This window comes from Petromyzon marinus, chromosome 57 (assembly GCF_048934315.1).
Source record: "Petromyzon marinus isolate PM22_M1 ecotype Great Lakes invasive population chromosome 57, UKy_Petmar_22M1.pri1.0, whole genome shotgun sequence".
Classification (NCBI taxonomy): domain Eukaryota; kingdom Metazoa; phylum Chordata; class Hyperoartia; order Petromyzontiformes; family Petromyzontidae; genus Petromyzon; species Petromyzon marinus.
In genome coordinates this window covers 6733344-6751530 of record NC_133723.1, presented here as the reverse complement: position 1 = coordinate 6751530, position 18187 = coordinate 6733344, and the positions used below count along the sequence as shown (strand labels likewise).

At 54.5% G+C, this 18187-nt stretch overlaps 1 protein-coding gene across 1 annotated transcript; it reads left to right on the top strand.

Moving 5' to 3' along the window:
- Positions 1-1793: 1793 nt before the first annotated feature.
- LOC116954994 (cathepsin S-like) lies at positions 1794-17328 on the top strand. The gene is made up of 8 exons (XM_032975911.2): positions 1794-2095; positions 2844-2972; positions 4987-5109; positions 6874-7032; positions 9892-10113; positions 12907-13075; positions 14602-14707; positions 15944-17328. The coding sequence occupies exons 2-8, from the start codon at positions 2844-2846 to the stop codon at positions 16041-16043; spliced, it is 1008 nt and encodes a 335-aa protein (XP_032831802.1). The 5' UTR covers positions 1794-2095; the 3' UTR covers positions 16044-17328.
- Positions 17329-18187: the final 859 nt, after the last annotated feature.

Sequence of the window (18187 nt, the reverse complement as noted above, 5' to 3'; positions counted from 1 at the left end):
TGACCCAAGACCGTTTCAGTTATCGCTGGCTACTGAAATTTGCCATGGCTGAGAATGAAAGTCTTGGTGTCTGGCATTAGAGCGCCAATACAATTAATTATATATGTTATATTCACCTCTTCCATGGTCGCCTTATTTCAAAAAGAATTTCCCCCGAAATATGATTTTGTCATTTATCATTATTGAGGGCGGCGTGAGCATACTTTGTCATCTGGGAAGGGAAGAAAGACATGTAACATGCAACAACAACAAAAAACGCATTGAGGAAGTCGCGCACGCACGCACATCACCCCTGTACAGGACGAAGAGTGGCGAAAAATGTGGAGGAGGCTCGCTAAGAGTTGCGGGCGATGTGGAGGAGGCTCGCTAAGAGTGGCGGGCGATGGCGGAGAAGGCTCACTAAGAGTGGCGGGCGATGTGGATGAGGCTCGCTAAGAGTGGCGGGCGATGGCGGAGAAGGCTCACTAAGAGTGGCGGGCGATGTGGATGAGGCTCGCTAAGAGTGGCGGGCGATGGCGGGGAAGGCTCACTAAGAGTGGCGGGCGATGTGGAGGAGGCTCGCTAAGAGTGGCGGGCGATGTGGAGGAGGCTCGCTAAGAGTGGCGGGCGATGGCGGAGAAGGATCACTAAGAGTGGCGGGTGATGGTGGGGAAGGCTCACTCAGTGGCGGGCGATGTGGAGGAGGCTCACTAAGAGTGGCGGGCGATGTGGAGGAGGCTCGCTAAGAGTGGCGGGCGATGGCGGAGAAGGCTCACTAAGAGTGGCGGGCGATGTGGATGAGGCTCGCTAAGAGTGGCGGGCGATGGCGGGGAAGGCTCACTAAGAGTGGTGGGCGATGTGGAGGAGGCTCGCTAAGAGTGGCGGGCGATGTGGAGGAGGCTCGCTAAGAGTCGCGGGCGATGGCGGAGAAGGCTCACTAAGAGTGGCGGGTGATGGTGGGGAAGGCTCACTCAGAGTGGCGGGCGATGTGGAGGAGGCTCACTAAGAGTGGCGGGCGATGGCGGAGAAGGCTCACTAAGAGTGGCGGGCGATGTGGAGGCTCGCTAAGAGTGGCGGGCGATGTGGAGGAGGCTCGCTAAGAGTGGCGGGCGATGTGGATGAGGCTCGCTAAGAGTGGCGGGCGATGTGGAGGAGGCTCGCTAAGAGTGGCGGGCGATGGCGGAGAAGGCTCGCTAAGAGTGGCGGGCGATGTGGAGGAGGCTCACTAAGAGTGGCGGGCAATGTGGAGGAGGCTCACTAAGAGTGGCGGGCGATGTGGAGGAGGCTCGCTAAGAGTGGCGGGCGATGGCGGAGAAGGCTCGCTAAGAGTGGCGGGCGATGTGGAGGAGGCTCACTAAGAATGGCGGGCGATGTGGAGGAGGCTCACTAAGAGTGGCGGGCGATGTGGATGAGGCTCGCTAAGAGTGGCGGGCGATGTGGAGAAGGCTCGCTAAGAGTGGCGGGCGATGTGGAGGAGGCTCACTAAGAGTGGCGGGCGATGTGGAGGAGGCTCGCTAAGAGTGGCGGGCGATGTGGAGGAGGCTCACTAAGAGTGGCAGGCGATGTGGAGAAGGCTCGCTAAGAGTGGCGGGCGATGTGGAGGAGGCTCGCTAAGAGTGGCGGGCGATGTGGAGGAGGCTCGCTAAGAGTGGCGGGCGATGTGGAGAAGGCTCACTAAGAGTGGCGGGCGATGGCGGAGAAGGCTCACTAAGAGTGGCGGGCGATGGTGGAGAAGGCTCACTAAGAGTGGCGGGCGATGTGGAGGAGGCTCCACGTGCCGTCGACTCGCCCGCCTTGCAGCCGCACCCTCCCCCTCTTAGCAAGCTTTGTGAATGCGTCGGCCTTCCACAAGTTCCCATTTTTTTCGTTGAAGAAACTCACCGTGAGATTAACAGGGCGGATGTCACGGTTGTTGTTTTTTCTTCTTCTTCTTCTTGCCAGCGAGCTGACCACGCAAGGCGCTTGTGGTTTTTTTTGGTCGCTGTTGCTTTTGTGGCGTGCAAGGAAAGTTTCTCAACGCCGCCTCCGCCGCCCTTATAAAGCGAGCTGGTACCCTGCTTCGCCCTACTCGCCTGCTTAGGCTTCCAAGTACTCGTTGGGCGTTCGCACGATCAAAGTAAGTATGTGTGTGTCCTTTGTAGCCCCCCCCCCTCTTTTATCTGAATAAAGAAGGCCACGGTGGGTCCAGGGTGGCTCCAGGGTGGCTCCATGGTGACTCCGCAGTGGCTCCAGGGTGGCTCCGTGGTGACTCCGCGGTGGCTCCAGGGTGGCTCTGGTGGCTCCGTGGTGGCTTCAGGGTGGCTCCAGGGAGGCTCCGTGGTGGCTCCGTGGTGACTCCGTGGTGGCTCCAGGGTGGCTCCAGGGTGGCTCCGTGGTGGCTCCGTGGTGGCTCCAGGGTGGCTCCAGGGTGGCTCCGTGGTGGCTCCACGGTGGCTCTGCGGTGGGACTCGAGTCACGAGCAAACCGAGACAATTCTTTAGGTTCCCCAAATTCATGATAAAGAACATTTACGAGAATCCATCACCTATCAGTTAACGTTTGGCAAAAAATTCCAGCTCTGCGGAAATATTGGTGTGCGTGCCATGGGCATGAACATTTCGGTCCAACGGGACGCCAGAAAGTGCCCCTTCTCCAGAACTCGAGATCCTCCTCTGCCTCTACAAAGCGATGCAACATCGGAACAACTTTCTAAACGCTTCTGAACGACGGCCTCCTCTCGACATCAAACAAATACGCTAGCCTCGTCGTTCGCGGCACCGTTGTCAAATCGAACGCTAAATGATGCCCCCCCCCCCCCTCCCCGCCACTACCTCCTGTACCGCATGTCGATGGCGGTGCTCGTTTGACCATACTTCACCACGGAGATGGCACCGCTGGCTGTGGCCGCCCTGCTGCTCGGCACCGCCCTCATCGCCGCCGCCACCGCTGCGGATCCGGCGCTCGACTCGCACTGGGGGGCCTGGCGGGACATGCACGGCAAGAGCTACGAGCAGGCAAGGCTGCGCTGCTGCTGCTGCTATTGTCTCACGTAACGGCGATACACACGGAGGGGGCAGGTGGGGGGGGGGGGGCGTGGGGCATGTGGAGGGGGGGCAGGGGGGGAGCCACCTGGGCACACTGCGCCCGTGTAAAATCATCGCGTGAGTTTTTTCTGAGGGGGGGCAGGGGGGGTTGGGGGGGGCATCTGGGCTCACTGACACTCCCCCCCCTCCCCATCATCATCGTGCTGCTGTCACAAAGCCCCCAGTGGTGGTTTGACGTGGCGTGGCGGGCAACCCTCGCGCTACTGACGATGTCTCATCGGCCAAAGTGCCCCCCTCCCCGCCACCGCCACCCTGACAACGACAACAACACCGTGCGTAGAGCAATAAGTGCACTCGAGCCGGAGAATCACAGCAGGAGTAGCGGCGTTTGCCGCTCGTGTGTCGCTCTTCGCGTTCCCCCACGGGGTGTCGCGTTTCTCGGTGGACAGCAGTCGCCCGCGCGCTGTCCGAGAGTTTAAAATCAGGGGTGGGGAACGTCCTGGCCCGCGGGCCGTATGAGGCCAGCGAAATCATTTGGGTCTCTGGCCCTGCCAAGGCAACCGCAGGCGGGACTCGAAATTCAATAAATCTAGGGGAGCAAACCTGGAAAAGCAGTTGCGAGTAGCAGCAACATCGTCAATGCCGGCTAACATCACCACACGCCTCGCCAAAGAGGAGCAGTTCCAGCCATCGCATTAGTGGTGAGTTAATTAAATGTTTGACCAAATATAACGGGCTAATTCACCCGTGATTAAACCGAGTTTTCAGTTAAATCGGGCATTCACCCGTGATTAAACCTGGTTTTCAGTTAAATCGGGCATTCACCCGTGATTAAACCTGGTTTCAGTTAAATCGGGCATTCACCCGTGATTAAACCTGGTTTTCAGTTAAATCGGGCATTCACCCGTGATTAAACCGAGTTTTCAGTTAAATCGGGCATTCACCCGTGATTAAACCTGGTTTTCAGTTAAATCGGGCATTTACCCGTGATTAAACCTGGGTTTCAGTTAAATCGGGCATTCACCCGTGATTAAACCTGGTTTTCAGTTAAATCGGGCATTCACCCGTGATTAAACCTGGTTTTCAGTTAAATCGGGCATTCACCCGTGATTAAACCTGGTTTTCAGTTAAATCGGGCATTCACCCGTGATTAAACCTGGTTTTCAGTTAAATCGGGCATTCACCCGTGATTAAACCTGGTTTTCAGTTAAATCGGGCATTCACCCGTGATTAAACCTGGTTTTCAGTTAAATCGGGCATTCACCCGTGATTAAACCTGGTTTTCAGTTAAATCGGGCATTTACCCGTGATTAAACCTGGTTTTCAGTTAAATCGGGCATTCACCCGTGATTAAACCGGGGTTGCCAGTTAAACTGGGCATTCACCCGTGATGAAACCTGGTTTTCAGTTAAACTGGGCATTCACCCGTGATGAAACCTGGTTTTCAGTTAAATCGGGCATTCACCCGTGATTAAACCTGGTTTTCAGTTAAATCGGGCATTCACCCGTGATTAAACCTGGTTTTCAGTTAAATCGGGCATTCACCCGTGATTAAACCGGGGTTGCCAGTTAAACTGGGCATTCACCCGTGATGAAACCTGGTTTTCAGTTAAACTGGGCATTCACCCGTGATGAAACCTGGTTTTCAGTTAAATCGGGCATTCACCCGTGATTAAACCTGGTTTTCAGTTAAACTGGGCATTCACCCGTGATGAAACCTGGTTTTCAGTTAAATCGGGCATTCACCCGTGATGAAACCTGGTTTTCAGTTAAACTGGGCATTCACCCGTGATGAAACCTGGTTTTCAGTTAAATCGGGCATTCACCCGTGATGAAACCTGGTTTTCAGTTAAACTGGGCATTCACCCGTGATTAAACCGGGGTTGCCAGTTAAACTGGGCATTCACCCGTGATGAAACCGGGTTGACGAGCGTAGCGATGCTGAACTTCGTCTCCACCCTCGTCTCCCCCTGGTGGTGCACAGGCCGAGGAGGGCCAGCGTCGCCTCGTGTGGGAGCACAACCTGAAGATGATCGATCGGCATAACCTGGAGGAGGCCCTCGGCAAGCACTCCTACACGCTGGCCATGAACCAGTTCGGGGACATGGTACGTGCGGCCGCATCCCCGATGCTGTATAGAGCATGCGGTTGTTACCGTCTGATACGTCTGCACGGCACGTCAACTTCGTGGTTGGAGAGGGGGGGGGCGGGTATGTTTGAGTGTACTTCAAGCGCGCCTGTCGATGCGATGTTTGGCGAAGGGAATGCCCAGGACGGGTTCAGACTTGTGCAGAGACCAAACGGACTTTACGAGATGTATGGATGTGGACAGTGAGAATCGAACTCGGGTCGCCGCTTTTGTAGCGAAGCGCTAACTGCTACGCTACCGCTCCCCACACACAAATATCAAAAGATCCCCCCCCCCCGTATGACCTTTAACAGACTGTTGGGGCAAGTGCTGTTAGCGAGCACCTATTGAAGGCCGGCAAGACACACGAAAGAGTGGGTGGCCAAGACCACGCCCAGCCGCCTTTGTCTCCCTCGTGGCGATGTTCACACACTGCACCAGGTACTAAGTTGAGGCCGAGTCGACCTAGGGGAGGAGGCCCAAGACTGGTTCAGATAATCGGCGTTTTGTTGTGGCCGTGAGCGGGAATCGAACTCTGGTCGGCGGGTTCGTAGCGCTAACCGCTCACACTACCGCTCCTCACGCATTCACACTTTCCCACACACACAGACACACATGTCCGTGCACGCACACACCCGCACACATACGCAAACACTCACTCCCACTCACTACAACCTCGCGGAGGATCGCTACTCCGAAACAAAATCGTTTCGCGGTTCAGTTTTGCAATTGCGAGTTCGCGTCTTAAAGACCATGTAATTTGTCTTAACATATTTTAATGGAAGCTGGTTCGTAAGCACGATGAGTTCGTAAGTGCGGGCGTTCGTAAGTGCGGGCGTTCGTAAGTCGATGATCGCAGTCACTCACACCGAGACGCTCATCGGCTCATGTAGCGCGCCCCCTCGTGGAGGACTCTGGGTTGCAGCGGCGTGAGCGAACTTCTGCAGAACTGCGACCACCATTCGTCTATTTTTCAGACTTTATCTCGAGAGCTACATTGCAATTGTAGTGAGCGACTTCCGACACGCGTCTAGTAGAAGGCTTCGTATTTATTAAGAGCACGCCGGACGATACACCTACACCTCAGGCTGTCCAAACACGCAGCCCATCTCCGTCCTGCGCTGATGAGACTCACATGGAGTGAACACGATGATGAGACTCACATAGAGTCACAAAGATGTAAATGCCACTGGTTGTTCACGTTCTGCAGATGTAGATGCCACTGGTTGTTCATGTTCTGCAGATGTAGATGCTACTGGTTCTTCACTTTCTGTAAATGTGGATGCCACTGGTTCTTCACGTTCTGCAGATGTAGATGCCACTGGTTCTTCACGTTCTGCAGATGTAGATGCCACTGGTTCTTCACGTTCTGCAGATGTAGATGCCACTGGTTGTTCATGTTCTGCAGATGTAGATGCCACTGGTTCTTCACGTTCTGCAGATGTAGATGCCACCGGTTCTTCACGTTCTGTAGATGTACTGTAGATGCCACTGGTTCTTCACGTTCTGCAGAATCAGATGCCACTGGTTCTTCACGTTCTGCAGAATCAGATGCCACTGGTTCTTCACGTTCTGCAGATGTAGATGCCACCGCCGCCATCTATTGCGCGGCAGCCCGAACTCACGACTCTCGGTCTGAACAGGCAACTGGACAGGTTTGTTCGTATCTCTGAAAGTTCGCAATTCGAATGTTCGTAAGTAGAGGAGTCCCCGTACCATCAACCGCCCCCACCACCGTTGCAGACGGAGGAGGAGTTTGTGCAGACGATGACGCGGCCCATGCTCGTGAACGAGACGGAGGTCGCGGCGGAGTTCGTGACCTTCGAGCCGCCGCCAAACTTCACGGCGCCCAGCAGAGTGGACTGGCGCAAGACGGGCGCCGTCACGGACGTCAAAAACCAGGTGACCTTGCCAGTGCCCTTGCGTCGTTGCCAGTACCGTTACCATTGCCAGCGCCTGTGCCGCTGCCGGTGCCGGCGACATTGCCTGTGCCAGTGCCGGTGCCGCCGCGGATTTGTCCGTCTCGGTGTTTTTGTCCGTCGTGACAGGCGAGCGACGGTGATTTCCTCGGAGGCATAATTTGGTGCCCATCTCCCGTCGAAACAAAGCCCCCCCAAACTGAGCCGGTAGTGGGAATGTTACGTTCCTACAGGAACATCCTACGGGAACGTCCTATGGGAATGTCACGTTCCTACAGGAATGTCCTACGGGAACGTCCTATAGGAATGTCACGTTCCTACAGGAATGTCCTACGGGAACGTCCTATGGGAATGTCACGTTCCTACAGGAATGTCCTACAGGAATGTCCTATGGGAATGTCACGTTCCTACAGGAATGTCCTACGGGAACGTCCTATGGGAATGTCACGTTCCTACAGGAATGTCCTACGGGAATGTCACGATCCTACGGGAATGTCCTACGGGAACGTCCTACGGGAATGTCACATTCCTACAGGAATGTCCTACGGGAATGTCACGTTCCTACGGGAATGTCACAATCTTACGGGAATGTCACGTTCCTACGGGAATGTCACGTTCCTACAGGAACATCCTACAGGATCGTCACGTTCCTACGGGAACGTGACGATCCTACGGGAACGTCACGATCCTGCGAGAACATCCTACGGGAATATCACGTTCCTGCGGGAACGTCCTACGGGAACGTGACGATCCTACGGGAACGTCACGTTCCTACGGGAACGTCACGATCCTACGGGAACGTCACGATCCTACGGGAGCGTCACGTTCTAACGGGAGCGTCACGATCCTACGGGAACGTCACGATCCTACGGGAACGTCCTACGGGAACGTGACGTTCCTACGGGAGCGTCACGTTCTAACGGGAGCGTCACGATCCTACGGGAGCGTCACGTTCTAACGGGAGCGTCACGATCCTACGGGAACGTCACGATCCTACGGGAACGTCCTACGGGAACGTGACGTTCCTACGGGAGCGTCACGTTCTAACGGGAGCGTCACGATCCTACGGGAGCGTCACGTTCTAACGGGAGCGTCACGATCCTACGGGAGCGTCACGTTCTAACGGCCATCGCGAGTCTGCTCATGGGACGACCGCTCGCTCCCATGACACTCCACCTCACGCAGTCTCCCTGTCGTTCTTTCTCGCTTCTTGCCCCCGTTGCACTGGGACAAACTTCCTCTCCACATTAGACTCCCCCCCCCCCCTCCCCCCGCTTTCCTCCTTTCGCTCTGCCCTCAGCTCCTTTCTCTTCTCTCTGCTGCTCTTTCTCTTCCACTGCCTCCACCACCACTACCGGTTCCTCCAACTCACTCCCAGTCCCCCCCCCCACCACCACCCCGCTCCTCTTCCTCCTACGACTCTTTAATTCCTGACCCGGCTCCCACCACGTCTCGCTTTCTCCGCTGGGACCTAAGGGGCCCTCCATAAATGACGTCACGCACCTAGAGGGGGGACAGACATTTGTGACGATGTGTGGCGAGGGGGGGGGGGGTTTGAGAAATGTGACGTCACATCAAAATGCGCAACTTTATAAATAAATATAGACAACACGTTCTAGTAAATTAAATAGACTTTTAAATAAATGTTTTCTCCTACAACATCAGAGTGCAGCGCCACATTAAATACGCACTACAATGACAATAGTTTAAAGCGATTTGAAGCATGTTTTATTTTCAAAATGGAAATATGGTTTTGGGGAGGGGGGAGGCAGAGCTTTGATGACGTCATATTTGAGGGGGGGGTCTGACTTTTTGTGACGCCGTGTGACGAGGGGGGGGGGTCAAAAATCGCGTGACGTCATTTATGGACGGCCCCCCTCGCGTTGCAAAGTGCCCCGTGGAAGGGCACTGCGATATATGGATCCAAAACAGAATAGAAAAAGTACAGCGAGCTAAACCAAGGCCGTAGCTATGGAGTCAACATTGGGGAGGACCAAATCTTCCAGGGGGTCTGGGGGTGTCCCAACCCAGAAAGAAAAAATATCGAAATTTTAAAACTCATTTCCTGCCTAAAATATTAATAAATCACTAACACATAGGATTAACTTTTTATTTATTTTTGACAATAATGTCTAATAGTGTATTGTATTACATTGCTCTGTTTTACCTTTTTTTACTTTTTCTTGTTTCATTGTCTGTAATGGCAGAGATTAGGGATTAATAAAGTACAACCATAACCACAATCATATAAACAGACATCTATTTTATAGCAATACAATGGTGGGGACTTGGATTCACCACGCCCGGTCGCCTTTGTCCCCCCAGTGGCGATGTTCACACCACAAGAGTTACTCGTTTCAGGCTGAGTCGACCTAAGGGAGGCCCAGGACCGGTTAAAATAATCGTCACCGGTGGTGGCCGTGAGCGGGAATCGAACTCTGCTCGCCGGGTTCTCAGCGGGGCGCGCTAACCACTACACTACAATGCGTTACGCTTCCACGTGCGTGGGTCACGTGACAGATTTGACGTCACAGCTCACTTGCCGTGCAAAAAACATACGCATTATTGAGCTTCCCCCCACCCACCCCCCCCCAAAAAATAGAAAAAATAAAAAAAGTGTATTTTTATAATTTTTGCATGGTGTACACCCTGGAGAGTACCCACATGCCAAATTTCACGTCTGTTGCACGTCGGGAAAGTACCCTAAACATTTCGAACAGACACACGCAATCACAAACTTTGCCTTGTTATGCGCATGGAGATTACGTCCTTGAGCTTAACACGCGACGATTTTTGAGGACCTGCGGCTGGGTAACCGCGGGATCCGTGCCGCTTCGTGCAGGGCGCGTGCGGCTCGTGCTGGGCGTTCAGCTCCACGGGCGCCCTGGAGGGGCAGTGGAAGCTCCGCAGGGGGCAGCTCGTATCGCTCAGCGAGCAGAACCTCGTCGACTGCTCACGCGTCGGCAACTACGGCTGCCGCGGGGGGTTCATGGTCAACGCCTTCAAGTACATCCACCAGAACCGCGGCATCGCGTACGAGCGCAGCTACCCCTACACAGGGCAGGTGAGTGTCTGAGAGGGTGAGTGTCTGAGAGGGTGAGCGTCTGAGAGGGTGAGCGTCTGCTAGGGTGAGTGTCTGCTAGGGTGAGTGTCTGAGAGGGTGAGCATCTGAGAGGGTGAGTGTCTGCTAGGGTGTCTGCTAGGGTGAGTGTCTGCTAGGGTGAGTGTCTGCTAGGGAGAGTGAGAGGGTGAGCGTCTGCTAGGGTGAGTGTCTGCTAGGGTGAGTGTCTGAGAGGGTGAGTGTCTGAGAGGGTAAGCGTCTGTTAGGGTGAGCGTCTGAGAGGGTGAGTGTCTGAGAGGGTGAGTGTCTGAGAGGGTGAGTGTCTGAGAGGGTGAGTGTCTGCTAGGGTGAGTGTCTGAGAGGGTGAGTGTCTGCTAGGGTGAGTGTCTGAGAGGGTGAGTGTCTGCTAGGGTGAGTGTCTGAGAGGGTGAGTGTCTGAGAGGGTGAGTGTCTGAGAGGGTGAGTGTCTGCTAGGGTGAGTGTCTGAGAGGGTGAGTGTCTGCTAGGGTGAGTGTCTGAGAGGGTGAGTGTCTGCTAGGGTGAGTGTCTGAGAGGGTGAGTGTCTGCTAGGGTGAGTGTCTGCTAGGGTGAGTGTCTGAGAGGGTGAGTGTCTGAGAGGGTGAGTGTCTGCTAAGGTGAGTGTCTGAGAGGGTGAGTGTCTGCTCGGGTGAGTGTCTGCTAGGGTGAGTGTCTGAGAGGGTGAGTGTCTGCGAGGGTGAGTGTCTGCGAGGGTGAGTGTCTGAGAGAGTGAGTGTCTGAGAGGGTGAGTGTCTGCTAGGGTGAGTGTCTGAGAGGGTGAGTGTCTGAGAGGGTGAGTGTCTGCTAAGGTGAGTGTCTGAGAGGGTGAGTGTCTGCTCGGGTGAGTGTCTGAGAGGGTGAGTGTCTGAGAGGGTGAGCGTCTGTTAGGGTGAGCGTCTGAGAGGGTGAGTGTCTGAGAGGGTGAGTGTCTGAGAGGGTGAGTGTCTGAGAGGGTGAGTGTCTGCTAGGGTGAGTGTCTGAGAGGGTGAGTGTCTGCTAGGGTGAGTGTCTGAGAGGGTGAGTGTCTGCTAGGGTGAGTGTCTGAGAGGGTGAGTGTCTGAGAGGGTGAGTGTCTGAGAGGGTGAGTGTCTGCTAGGGTGAGTGTCTGAGAGGGTGAGTGTCTGCTAGGGTGAGTGTCTGAGAGGGTGAGTGTCTGCTAGGGTGAGTGTCTGAGAGGGTGAGTGTCTGCTAGGGTGAGTGTCTGCTAGGGTGAGTGTCTGAGAGTGTGAGTGTCTGAGAGGGTGAGTGTCTGCTAAGGTGAGTGTCTGAGAGGGTGAGTGTCTGCTCGGGTGAGTGTCTGCTAGGGTGAGTGTCTGAGAGGGTGAGTGTCTGCGAGGGTGAGTGTCTGCGAGGGTGAGTGTCTGAGAGAGTGAGTGTCTGAGAGGGTGAGTGTCTGCTAGGGTGAGTGTCTGAGAGGGTGAGTGTCTGAGAGGGTGAGTGTCTGAGAGGGTGAGTGTCTGAGAGGGTGAGTGTCTTAGAGGGTGAGTGTCTGCTAGGGTGAGTGTCTGCTAGGGTGAGTGTCTGCTAGGGTGAGTGTCTGAGACGGTGAGTGTCTGAGAGGGTGTCTGCTAGGGTGTCTGCTAGGGTGAGTGTCTGAGAGGGTGTCTGCTAGGGTGTCTGCTAGGGTGTCTGCTAGGGTGAGTGTCTGAGAGGGTGAGTGTCTGAGAGGGTGAGTGTCTGAGAGGGTGTCTGCTAGGGTGTCTGCTAGGGTGAGTGTCTGAGAGGGTGAGTGTCTGAGAGGGTGAGTGTCTGAGAGGGTGTCTGCTAGGGTGTCTGCTAAGGTGTCTGCTAGGGTGAGTGTCTGAAAGAGTGAGTGTCTGAGAGGGTGAGCGTCTGTTAGGGTGAGTGTCTGAGAGGGTGAGTGTCTGCTAGGGTGAGTGTCTGCTAGGGTGAGTGTCTGCTAGGGTGTCTGCTAGGGTGAGTGACTGAGAGGGTGAGTGTCTGCCAGGGTGAGTGTCTAAGAGGGTGAGTATCTGCTAGGGTGAGTGTCTGAGAGGGTGAGTGTCTGCTAGGGTGAGTGTCTGAGAGGGTGAGTGTCTGAGAGGGTGAGTGTCTGAGAGGGTGAGTGTCGGCTAAGGTGAGTGTCTGAGAGGGTGAGTGTCTGCTAGGGTGAGTGTCTGCTAGGGTGAGTGTCTGAGAGGGTGAGTGTCTGCTAGGGTGAGTGTTTGAGAGGGTGAGTGTCTGAGAGGGTGAGTGTCTGCTAGGGTGAGTGTCTGCTAGGGTGAGTGTCTGTGAGGGAGAGTGTTTGAGAGGGTGAGTGACTGAGAGGGTGAGTGTCTGCGAGGGCGAGTGCCTGCGAGGCGCGAGGTGGAAATTCGATGCTAAGGCTGCATTTGGAATTGGACATCGGCATTGGAGTCTTTGTTTATTTACCCTGGAGAAATGCGTTTTGGTCAAACCGGCCGATTGGCTGTCCAGACCGTCATGGAACGTCACTTGGATAGCTTGGCGGCCCACAGCGACACCGGCTTGTGCCTCACAGCAAGACGCCTCTGGGTTTGATTCCCAACTCGGGTGCCTTTCTGTCTGGGGTCCGTACATTCACCTCCCACAACGCTCGGGAGCGACGCGCGGCGCGCGAGCGACGCGGTCGTCTGGAATTTTTCGTCGACCGATCCAACCGGAGCCGGCCCGACCGTCGTCCCAAGATTCAATCCGAAACCGGCTCAGGGTGGCGGACAAAGAAAGCCCTTTCAGGCAAGCCCACAACGACCGACCCCAGCGTGCCGTGCACCCCCCCCGCCCCCCGCCCCCCCCCACCCCGCGTGCCTTCCCAAGGACAACCGGCCATGCCGCTACGACCCCCGCAGCCGCGGGGCCTACCTCACGTCGTACGGGCGCATCAGGAAGAACAGCGAGGCCGGCCTGCAACAGGCCGTCGCGAACGTGGGGCCAGTGGCCGTGGGGATGGATGCCAGCCAAAGGTCCTTCCAGTTCTATAGAAACGGTAATGACCTCGCTAAGCGTTAAGCACCATCATCATCATCATCATCTTTAGCTTGTTGTCTTTCCCCCCACACCCCTGATTAATTATCTATGTAAAGAAGTTCAACGTGCGTGTTTTCAGAATGCGAATTAGCTATAACGCAATGAATGTATTTTTTTTTTATAACGCGGACGCGAATTGGATGTAACGCGATCTAGCGAACGGAACTACATCGCGCGCGAGTAGGAACAAGCGGTTTGTACGGCCGCCTCGCCGTAGCCTTATTGCGCAACCCATTGGGATGCTGCTGGATGCTTCTAGATCAGCGCTTCTTCTTCTTAACCTAAGCACCTGCCTGGGTATTTTGTACCATCGGACACTCCACCCGCACAACTCCCAATTAATTGGTGATGGGGCAGTTGTGGAGAGAGTGGAGAGTTTCTCATACCTGGGCAGTGTGCTCATGACCGGCTCCGGTTTGACAGCAGAGGTCTCACTCCAAATCAGTCGAGCGGCATTATCTTTTCATCGGCTGCGTAATGCTGTGTGGAAGTTCCCTGGTCTGTCGCTCCACACGAAGCTCCAGGTCTTCTCGGCCACGGTCATTCGCTCCCTTCTCTACGCTTGCGAAACGTGGACCCCCCTAATGAAACATCTTCGCCGGTTATAAACATTTAGGCTGGCCTGCCTATGATCCATCCTGGGTTTAACCAGACTGGATTGTGTGAGGAGCTCACAAATCCTTGAAAGATCTGGACAAAGTCCCATCGGTGAGCTCCTCCGGCAGACAAGGCTGTGTTGGTTGTGTCACGTAGCCCGCATGCCCGGCCACCGCATGCCGAAACAGCTTTTGTTCGGCCGCATAGAGAGGGCTAAACGGGCACGACATGGGCTGGAGAAGAGATGGATTGATGCTGTAAGGGAGGATTTGGAGCTGTGTGGACTTGCCGATGACTGGTACCAACGGTGTCAAGATCGGCCTCTGTGGAGGAGGCTCGTGAAGGACGCTACTAGGCAGTTGGAGGCAGTCGCCCTCCAACAACAACGGAGGGCGGAGGAGCGATGCCCACAACAACGAGCGGAGCGCCGGGTGGCTAAAGCACAGCAAGTTAGCACAGTAGGGGGTACAGGTGCTGCATCAGCCAGTCGTCTCAGTCAGTCAACCCGTGGCACCTGGGTCTGCCCCGTGACCTCCTGCCAGCGGGCGTTCGAGACTTCACGTGGCCTCAACGTGCACATGGCCTGGCACAAGCGTCGTGGTGACGTCACCGCCACTTAGTGGCGGATGGCGGTTGTTGTTGTGTTGTAGTAGTGGTGAGTGCACTAGTGGTGACTGCACTAGTGGCGAGCGTCTTATCTGTTTGCGTTTCTCCCTCGCGATGGTGACTTTTTTGTGGGATAAACGTTGAGATGTATAAGGGGCACGGGGTGACCAATGAGTTCTGAACTGGCCTGTAACAAGGTAAGAGGGCACCGGTCGAGGGGTTTACAGCGAGACGGCGACGTCGACTCTTCTGACGCTTCTCGGCGACGTGACTGCGCCGCAGGTGTTTACTACGACCCGCGGTGCAGCCGCACCAGGATCAACCACGCCATGCTCGTGGTCGGCTACGACCAGGAGGGGGGCCACGAGTACTGGATCGTCAAGAACAGGTAGGGCCGGGTTGGGGGAAGCGGGCACGCTGCGACGGGCACCCTGGAACGGCTCCCTGGTGTCTGCGGTGATGAGCGGAGGGTGGGGAGGGGCAGATTTTTGTTTATTTGCATTTTTTGGAACCTTTATTTTTATTATTTATTTCTTATGCATTTTTGTTATTTCTTATTTCACCTTCATTTAACCGGGTAAAAAAAACCCTTGAGGTTAAAAAACCTCCTCTTTTGCGACGGGGTGGGCGGGGGGGGGACCTGGCATGAAGTCGGCGGACATGGTCGATGCTGATTGTCCGCGCGACTTCTCGCTCCGATCCGCGGACAACGTGTGTGTGACCAAGACGCAAAGAGTTGCGGGCGATCGTTGCGACGGTCGGGATGAACCAGGCCTGTGGGGTTAGGGGAGCGAGCGCAGATACGGCAGTGGCCACAGACTGCCGGATCTGATTATGATCGGAATCGCGGGTAAATGTGAATTCCGGATAAATAGGGCTGCGGATAAAAGGGGTTTGCTGCTTTATCGGTGCCCCCAGAGGAACAAAAAATATGTTCCCACCAGTGAGCACCTTTGTCTCTTACCACTTAATTATACTCTTAGGTTATGTTTCGATTTAAAGCTTTCGTGACTGCAAGGATTCATCTTCTTTGGTTCTTTCGGTAAAGTCACGTAGAATGAGAATAAAATAATAAATTGATAAAATAAAATAACACAATAATATTCTCACGACGTTTCGGCCACAACACAAGCGGCCTTCATCAGGTGAAGGAACGAGACTGTCTGGTAGGACAGCGCTGGAGTGGACAATCTCGTTCCTTCACCTGATGAAGGCCGCTTGTGTCTTGGGTTATGGTTAAGGGATCGGGTTAAGGGGGTAGAATTAAGGGGTAGGTGGGTGGGATTGCATTTGGTTCTGCGCTCAACTCAGCGAGATTTCCATCTCTGAGAATGGGAGCTGTCGATGTGACTGACGCGTGACAAGCACGACGGCTCCCAGATGGCAATGGGCCACCTCGTTAAACCTCAGCGGCTAAGGGAGGTCCCTTTAAAGGAATCTCGGAAGAGGTGACCCACTTGCCGTGCGCCGGTCTTTAAGCACAGAGGCACTGTTCTCGTAAAAAAAAAACACGCGCGTCAAGAAATCACGAGAAAGTACGTTGAGGGTTTTTGTTGTTGTTGCTGTTGTTGTGCTGTTATTGTGTGCGCGTGGTTTGCTTCTCGTCGTGAACGTCTTTGCGCAGCTGGAGCAAGCGTTGGGGCGACGGAGGCTACATTAAAATGGCCAAGCACCGGAACAACAACTGTGGAATTTCCAACTACGCCTGCTACCCAATCGTGTGACCTCCGCAGCAGCGGAGGCCGCGCGCGCGCTCGCACGCGCATGCACGCACGCACGCACGCGCGCACACACTCACACAAAGATCCCCCGTGTAGCCTTAACAGAATGTCGGGGCAAATGCTGTTAGCGTAGCACCTATGAAGCCCGGCACGATACACGAGGGGGTGGGTGGCCAGCACCACACCCGGCCGCCTTTGTCTCCCCAGTGGCGATGTTTACGCAGCGCACCAGGTCCTCATTTGAGGCTGAGTCGACCTAGGGGGGAGGCCCAGGACCGGTTCAGATAATCGTTCTTAGTTGCTGGCCACTCTCCTCTCTGCGTCTTTGCGAGTTCAGCCGCGCCTCCATCTCGCCCCTCGCGGGAGTGTGGTGGGAGGCGCGTGTGACTTGCCCTGTGTGTGCGTGACTGTGCGTGCGTGTGCGTGATTGTGCGTGCGTGTGCGTGACTGTGTGTGCGTGACTGTGTGTGCGTGACTGTCTGTGCGTGACTGTGTGCGTAACTGTGTGTGCGTGCGCGTGACTGTGTGTGCATGAGCGTGAATGTGCGTGCGCGCGTGAGAGTGGGGAGCGGTGGTGCAGCGGTTACGAACCCGGCGACCCGAGTTCGATTCCCGCTCACGGCCAAAACCGGTACGGTTAAGGGACTAACCCCGACCCACCCACCAGCGACCAGTACGAGCTTTTACCCCTAACCCTAACCGATGAGCCAGCTGACCAACCAGTCACCAGTACGAGCTTTGACCCCTAACCCTAACCAACTAGCCAGCTGACTAACCAGCCACCAGTACGAGCATTAACCCCTAACCATAACCGATGAGCCAGCTGACCAACCAGCCACCAGTACGAGCTTTGACCCCTAACCCTAACCGATGAGCCAGCTGACCAACCAGCCACAAGTACGAGCTTTAACCCCTAACCCTAACCAACTAGCCAGCTGACTAACCAGCCACTAGTACGAGCTTTGACCCCTAACCCTAACCAACTAGCCAGCTGACCAACCAACCACCAGTACGAGCATTAACCCCTAACCCTAACCGATGAGCCAGCTGACCAACCAGCCACCAGTACGAACTTTGACCCCAAACCCTAACCAACTAGCCAGCTGACCAACCAGCCACCAGTACGAGCTTCAACCTCCTGACCAAATCGCCAACCATCCATTTGTATCAGCTCTTCCCATAACCAGAACTGGCCAACCAGGAAAAACACCCGAGATTAAACGAATACGAGCAGAATTCTGTTTTTGTTCCACCGCATATGATTATTATTAAACAAAAGATGAACGTGTTTTAGTCCACCGGCCTCTTGGCCCTTCCAAACGAACAGCGATCGAACGAGCGGTTTGTTCAAGCGAGCAAACTCTGGAGCCGGGTTTCGACATTCCGGGGACGCGTCAGAACAAATCTTCGGGCAGCAGTTCGCATTCGCTCGAAACGCAACCCCAGATTGGCTGCCCCTTTCCACGTGACGCTCCGAAGCTAAAGCCATTGCGAGATCGTCACGGCGTCTTTGGCCGTTCGCCCCAAGGCGGCATCAGTTTGAAGCCAGCGGTTCTTATGAACCTTTTCTGCAGCCTTTGCGCCCCCTTTGGTTCTTCATCATTACGATTTTATTTATACAGGGACTCCTCTATTTACGAACGAGTTAGGTTCCAGAGGTCTGTTCGTAAGTCGATTTGTTCGTAAGTCCGACTTTACTCCTCTCGATTGCAAACGTGTTGTACGGCGTGTAGACTAAACACGGGGAATGGCTTTAAAGGTTGTATAATATAAATTTAGATGTAGATGCCACTGGTTTGTGATGATTGCTTGTGTTGCAGTCGAAACGTCGTGAGAATGTTATTGTTTTATATTTTTTTTATAATTTTATTGTTTCCCTTCTACGTGACTTTACCGAAAGAACCAAGAATATGAATCCCTGCAGTCACGAAAGCTTTAAATAAAAAATGCCACTGGTTCTTCACGTTCTGTAGATGTAGATACCACTGATTCTTCACGTTCTGCAGATGTAGATGCCACTGATTCTTCACGTTCTGTAGATGTAGATGCCACTGATTCTTCACATTCTGTAGATGTCGATGCCACTGATTCTTCACGTTCTGTAGATGTAGATGCCACTGGTTCTTCACATTCTGTAGATGTCGATG